This window comes from Pteropus alecto, unplaced genomic scaffold, assembly GCF_000325575.1.
Source record: "Pteropus alecto unplaced genomic scaffold, ASM32557v1 scaffold25, whole genome shotgun sequence".
NCBI classification, from domain to species: Eukaryota; Metazoa; Chordata; class Mammalia; order Chiroptera; family Pteropodidae; genus Pteropus; species Pteropus alecto.
Genome location: NW_006441955.1, coordinates 23,373,131 through 23,380,711, shown reverse-complemented (window position 1 = coordinate 23,380,711; position 7,581 = coordinate 23,373,131). Strand labels below are relative to the sequence as shown.

The window sequence follows — 7,581 nt, the reverse complement described above, 5'->3', positions numbered from 1 at the left end:
CGATCTCGGGTGTCAATTTACTAGACTTGAGTTGTGACGATTAAATGAGTTCATATATACAAAGGTCTTAGATCAGTATTTGGCAAATAGTAAACACCATGGAACGGGTATTGTTATTCTTGGATACTTTACATTTTCTGTTCCCTCTTCTTGGACCCTTTCTCTGGTCCCATGGCTCACTCTTGTTGCCAATATAACACATCCTTACATTCTATGTGCTTTCTCTGGCTGCTAGACTGCAGGGTCTCTATTTCATTTGTATTGCTTACTCTAGCACCCAGCGTACTACCTGGCATAAGATCTTCAAGGTATTTTTGGTGAAGGGTAGGAATCAAAGTCCATAATAACTTACACATGCTATTTTTAGCTCAAAATCATGCCTTCAAATGTAAATAAAGTAAATTCCGCAGGAATACCCATTCTGAAGTTTGTGTACAGAACTTTACCTGTACTGTGGGTTAAAACCACGTTCTACATATTTATGTGTGAGCTCTTATTCTAACATGGAACATCTATGCCATTTAAGCCTTTGATTTTATTGTCAGAAGATATTTTGAGACAGCCCACCAGATTTGAACTGTGCCCCAGAGAGTCAGGTTCAGCCCTCACAAAACAAACACACTCTGTACCACTTTCAGGCTGATAATTTAATGGGTTGAGAAATTCCTTCTTCTCTGATGTAGGTAGGATAATGGCCCCATAAAGATGTCCACATCTTAATTCCTGAAATCTGAGAATATGTCACCTTACAGGGCAAAGGAAATTTTGTCATTACAATTTAATTAAAGATCTTGAGATGGGGAGATTATCCTGGATTATTCAGGCCCAGTGTAATCACAAAGATCATTATAGGAGAAAAAGGGAGACAAGAGAGTCAGAAAAGGAGATGTGATGTGACAATGGAAGCAGAGGTTTGAGTGATGTGGGGCCATGAGCTGAGGAAAGTGGACAGCCTCGCATTCTTTGCTAGAAAAGGTAAGGAAACAGATTCTTCCTTAGAGCTTCCAGGAGGAATGTAGCCCTGCCAACCCATTTTTGACTTTTAATTTCAGAATCATAAGATAACAAATGCATGTTGTTTTAAGACACTAAGTCTGTGATAATTTCTTACAGCAGCATTGGGAAACTAATATATCCCTTAACTCAGATCTCACTGGTACGAATAACGTCCATTTTTTTTCCCCCAGTTATTTGTTCCTTTTGATGTAGTTCCAATATCTCAAGAACTGCTTTTACATTTTAAAGTGTCAGAGTAAGCATGGCTTCTCATTCTTTTTATGATTCTAACCAAGATATTGTTATCGTGTCAGCCCAAACAACCCCAGTACTATAAATTTCCATCTATTCTTAATATGAAAGTCAATTTGACCCAAGCCAGTTCTCTGAATTTCTGCCAATATTTTTGGAACCATTCATTGAATATAAATTGGATAGCAACTATACTCATCCCTTTTATCTTTCATTTTGTGTTCATTTGTTTATTTGCCTGTTTTTTTCCCTTAGATTCTACTTTTGATAAAAGATACTTCCTTAGAATTCAAATAATTTCATATCAACAAAATCTATATGAACTACTAGAATAGCTCTGTTGGTCTTTCCAGAATAAATGATCCCATTCCTATTTCTTGATGAACTTAAAATGACAAGCTGTTCAATTCTTAGACCCTTACATTAGGAGCATCTCTGACCTAGAAAATTCTGTCTTACTCAGTAAGATATTTATTCTACATGTATATTATACATACCAAGTTAACTTCCTATGCTCACCATCTGGTTTATCCAGGCTATTTTAATATATTTTTACATGATGAAACAAAACAAAACTTTCTTACCGGTTCTTAAATAAGAAATATGCTGTCACTGTTTCAGACGTCACCTGAAAATTGTAAAAGTGACACTGTGTTCCAGAATATGTAAAATTTTAGAGCATGAAATGGAGAGTATGAAAGAAGACTAAGGGGTATGTGCTGCCTGATGTTCACCTAGAAATCTGAGTTACAGGTCAGCTTCTGGCTGGTGCCTACTATGAAGCCCTCTTCTCTCCCTCACTACCCTTTCTAGAATCTCTTCTAGATTCCTTTCTCAGCAACATAAGCTCTAGTGGCAGACTACTGGATGCCAGGCTTCAGCAATACTGGGGCCCAAGTGACAAATTTCAAACCTGATGCAGCCTTCCTAAGTCTTTTTGCAGGAACTCCAGTGGTTGTTTTGTCCACAGACATAGGAGTGTTGAAACTTTTCTGCCATTGCATCTCCATTGTGCTGGGCCACATCTCTCTAAGGCAAGTTTACTAGTCAAGATAAAAAAGTGAAAGGAGTCAATAAGCACATTAAAAGATGCTAAACACCTTTAGCCTTTAGGAAAATCCAAATCACAACCACACGGCCACTACTACCACTGATACTACTCACAGCCACTAAGATGGCTAAAATAAAAAGGCATAATAACAAGTATTGGTGAGAATGTGGAGAAATTGGAATATTCATTCGCTGCTGGCTGGAATGTAAAATAATGCAGCTGCTTTAAAAACCAGTTTAGCACTTGCTCGTAAGGCTACACATAAAGTTACCCTATGACCCAGCAATTCCACTCTTAGATATATACTCAAAAGACATGAAAACTCACGTCTACACACACAAAAAAACTTGTATATGAATGTCTATAGCAGCGTTATTCATAACAGACAAGTAGAAACAACCCAAACATCTATCAGTTGATGAATGAATAAATAAAATGTGGTATAACCATACAATGAAATATTATTTAACCAAAAAGGGGAATGAAATAATGATCCTTTTAACAACATGGATAAACCTTGAAAACATTATGCTAAATAAAATAAGTCAGTTACAAAGAACCACATATTATGACTCCATTTATATAGAATGTCCAAAATAGGCAAATCCATAGAGACAGAAAGTGGATTAGTGGTTTTCTAAGGCTAGCAGAACCAGAAAATCTGAGGGGTGACTGCTAAGAGTTGTGGGGTTTTTCATTTGGGGTGATTAAAATGTGCTAAAATTGATTGCAGTGATGATTGTACAACTCCGAATATACTGGATGCCACTGAATTGTATAATTTAAATGAACAAACTATATGGCCTGTGAATTATATTTTTTATACTTTTTTTTTTTTTTTAAAGAAAGAAGTGGGATGAATGAATATTTCCCTCCAGATTATTTCCCGAATTGCATTACTGGTTATCTAACCCATATACCTCTTCCAGCCTTACCTGCTTTTTACTTAGGACTGACAGAATCAAAACCAGCAGTAGCTCTGAGAAGCACAATGCCAAATTGGCCAGAATTTTATGTTCTGTTTCATTTGTGAAATAATGGCTAGCAAAGGCATTTGCTTAATCCTGCTTGCTTCTTTCAGAAAACTACTGCCACAGCCCAGCCGAATGTCATATTTCATTATTTTCAAAGGGATGCTCACCTTAAATATTTATTTCTGTTCTCTACCACTCACATTGAAAGGCTTCACTCCACTATGTCAACATTCATACGTATTTACTTCTGTGGACTTCTAGTCATTTCTCCAGAGCCTGCTCACCACAGAGAGGTGATAGCTGATTGCCTTTAACACAATCTGATCCAAACTTCCATAGCCAAATTGTCTCCAGCTTCCTCTTTTCACTAGCTAAGCCACCTGCCTTCGACCTGAAACCCCCATTATTAGCCTCACCTTTGGAATAAGACAGTGAAATCCTCCTTGAACTCTAAATGAGCCTTGGAGAGGAAAACATATTGATAAACTCCCACATACGTCCCACAATCTAGGAGGGTTTTGCTATGTTGGAGACCTCAGCACTAGGAAAATGCACAGAGCCATGGAAAGCCTCAGGGAAATGAAAAGTCTGTTTACATGGGTCACTGAAAGAGAGAAAGGGACCACTAAAGGCAAGATAAGGTTTTAGTCTAAGAGATCTTTCATTTAATTCACAGTTTTGCCTGGGACAAGCTCAAATTCCTTCCTTCCTGGGACAAGTCTTTCTTTTTTCCATTACAATGCAGTCTCACTTTAATACTATTGAACCTCAGTCATATTGCAGTGATAATAGAAGTTGTTGCTCTCTCCCCTTGAGTATAAATCAGCTAATAAAGATTTGCAAGAGCCCCAAGATTCAACAGGGTGCGGGGTTGTGCCTAATGCAAGCAGAAGACCGCCCTGATCTCACCGGCTCCATTTCCAAGGGCCTCAGCAACACTCCAGAGTTTATTAGCATATGATGTGTCAAATAAAACCTATATTTTATATAAAACACATTATTAAATAATGATTATGTCTCAAGGTAGGAGCTGAACATATTTCATTTTTTTCTTTGCTGTTAAATAAGGAGGTTGCCCTCAGTGGCTGTTGACAAGTACAAACAGTCAAATCGACACTGTGCCTGGTAGTGAAATTAAGTGGCATCTCTTCCTCCTATGCACATGCTGCCCCACATGTCTTTTAAAAAATTATTTCTGATTGTTAAGGTTAGCAAAGGTGAAAGATTCATGATAATGTAGCCTAAGGCCCTCAATTCTAAGCTCTATTTTCAGTGCTTTTAATATACAATGTTGCATTTCAAGCAATGTATAGCCAGAGGGACTAGTTTTGCTTCTCCAGAGATACAGAGGTGATTCTACATCTTAACTTATTGAAATCCTTGCCTCGTTGGAAATAAAATTCTCCAATTAGGCTGAGTCTTGCTGATTTGGGCCCCTGTCTAGGTTGTACTGGGGTCTATTTATAAAGTGAAGAACAACCACTCTCTGTGGTGTCAATAATTAATGATGTAGGACAAGCTCTAGTTTGATTACATGTCTAAATGTTATCTGACATATTATCCTGAGTTCCTGACTTTTTCAATAATAGTTTTGGCTGCCCATTTCTTGCCTTAGTATGCCAATTAGCACATCTCCACTGAAAATAATAATGCTTCTCGTATATAACAGAAAAAATTTAGCCATATTACCCGATATAGAATTTTCTTCTTTTTAGTAGGACAATGATACCCACCTCCTCATAGGCCATGTTGTTTCATATGTAAAATTACAAGATGAAAGACTAGGACTAGAATCATCTGAGCTCTCTATCATTGAACAAGGTCATACCTGAAGTATGCTAGGGGAAAAAACAAAACAAAACAGTGAGTGCGATCCTATTAAAATGTTTCCATACATCAGAATAGTTTTCCACAGTCTGTCTTTTTAAAATATCAATACTAATAGGTACTGCTACTTAATAGTTTAGAGAAGCTCAAATCACAAATAATGTAATTCTAGCAACAGTAAAATCTCACTGAATATGATCTAGTGTGACACTGGACCACAAGTTATGTTAGGTTCTTTCAAGTCTAAGACTCCATACAGTAGAAGGCCCTAAATACCATGGTGTCACCCTCTAACATAAGCATCTAAATGTTCTTTAAGTATCCATTCTTGGGTTTCCGATGCTATATGTGTTTGATCCACATTTATACTTCCGTATACTTTTAAATACGGATTACTTTCATGTAATATAAATGCATAATTCTCACACTAAATATTGAAGCCACATTAAACATTCAACCATTCATTTATTCCCCAGACATTTATTTAATACTTTAGTGGGTTGAATTTGTTTTCTTGTGTTATGGTAAAAAGAACAGCAGTTTGTGATAAAAATAGACTTAGGTTTGAAGATATGGTCTTGGGCAAGTTATCTAATCTCTACTTGCCTCAGTTTCTTCTGTTCGATGGTGTTATAGATTAAATTGTACCTCCTAAAATGTGTATTTTGGAATTCTAACCTTTTGCACCTCAGAATGCGACCTTATTTGGAGATAGGGTCTTTGTAGGGGTAAGCAAGTTAAAATGAGGTCATCGGGATGGGCCCGAATCCAATATAACTAATGTCCTTAGAAAAGGAGGAAATTTGGACACAGATACACATAGAAGGACCATGTGAAAACACATGGGAAAAGACAGTCACCTACAAGCCAAGGAGAACAGCCTGAAACAGATACTTCCTTCACAGTCTTCAGAAAGGAAACAATCCTGTCAACACTTGATTTTGAACTTCTAGCCTCCAGAACTGTGAGACAATACATTTCTGTTGTATAAGCCACCTACTTTGTGGTACATTTTGTGGCAGCCCTAGCAACTTTATGCAAATGGAAATAATGATACTTCAAAAGGTTATTTGAGAGGATTAAATATTGTGGCAGACATTGTTACTTTCCTGAAAACCATCACCTTCTCCACTTGCTTAACAGAGCTCCGATTTTAATATTGGTATCAGGAAGATATCCCTTAATCTCAAAAATGTGGATGCAGTCCCTGGGGTAGGGTGAGCATGTGACACAGCTATGGTCAATCAGATATGAAGGGAAACTGCTAGGGGTTCTGAGTAAGATGTATTTTCCTGATAGGAGAGTCACAGGTGGAGAAACACTGCCCTTTGTCAACCTTTGGCTCAAGGCTTGGAAGTGAATTCTGGGAGGATGTGATGCTTGATACTGCCACAGCTGTTCAGATTGTGGGAATAACGGGGTGTTCAAAAGTATCGCAGAGATGGTGAACTGATCAGGAACTCTGATTTCATTGATTGGCTGAATCAGTTCCAGTGACTGCCTATATGCAGACTGGTTGTTGAAGCTTCTATAGCTCTGCTCCTCTTTCCTTCCTTTGAGGCTTACTCATTTAGGTTACCTTGGTATCCTCCTTCTCTATCTGTGGTTTCATTGATTAGGAAGAACTGCATTTAACCTGTCCATCAAGCATATTTTATCCTTTTCTTCTTTACTCATCTCTTAAAATTTGTTTCCCTCAGTCAGTTTCCCCCCAAACTGATCTCTCCTTCTATTTCAGATCAACAAAATGATTTACTCTTTCTTGGTGTTTGTTTCTCCGTGACTTAGAGCACAATCTCCTGGGATAAGAAATTTGCCTTTTGAATCATTTGCCTTGGGAATTTACAAATTACAGATGGAGCATGACCATGCCTTTGGTGAGTACCCATAATAGAGAATGGATGAGGAAGAGACTAGACCAGGCTTTGGCCTTTTTCACCAGGAGGTCAGTGGTTTAATTTGGCTCAAGGTAATAGCAAGCAAAGCTCCAAATGAGAAATGGCTTGCAGGAGGAGGCAGAGGGGAGAGAGGAAAAGGAAAGGAGTGCATTTTAAACTAATTTCCAGTTAATACATTCTATCAACATTGGCACAAGGGTAGAAAAGAAAAATATCTCTTTCTTCTCCTCCTGGGGTTCTCCCCTTACTACCCTAGGAGTAATCGTTATGTATTATTCCAGGAAAGGTTTATGAATGTGTGGTCACATATAATTATAGATAATGTTTACTTATATATAGCCTTTTTATTCAGCACAAATGAGTTCACTGTAAATCTGATTTTGCAACCTGTTCTTTTATTTCAAACTACATTTTGGATATCTTTCCACATCTATATTCATTCCATAAATGTCTGGGTAAAAGGTGAAGTTACTTTCCTAAAATTGTGTTTCAGAAAAGAAGGACAATTAATTATCTTTGGGTCCTTGCAAAGTCTCTCAGATTATGGGAAGCTTTCCTCATTGTTTAATTTTGAACAAAAGAT

At 37.5% G+C, this 7,581-nt stretch overlaps 1 protein-coding gene across 4 annotated transcripts in view; it reads right to left on the bottom strand.

Moving 5' to 3' along the window:
* ST6GALNAC3 (ST6 N-acetylgalactosaminide alpha-2,6-sialyltransferase 3) overlaps nucleotides 1–7,581 on the bottom strand; it is a 486,754-nt gene that overhangs the window by 109,781 nt on the left and 369,392 nt on the right. For 2 of the 4 annotated variants that reach the window (XM_025052098.1, XM_025052097.1), the window contains exon 4: nucleotides 2,162–2,291. The exons of the other annotated variants lie outside the window; for them this stretch is intronic. In XM_025052098.1, coding sequence (XP_024907866.1) covers nucleotides 2,162–2,291 — 130 coding nt within the window. The remainder of the gene's footprint in view (nucleotides 1–2,161; nucleotides 2,292–7,581) is intronic. 4 annotated transcript variants of the gene reach the window in all.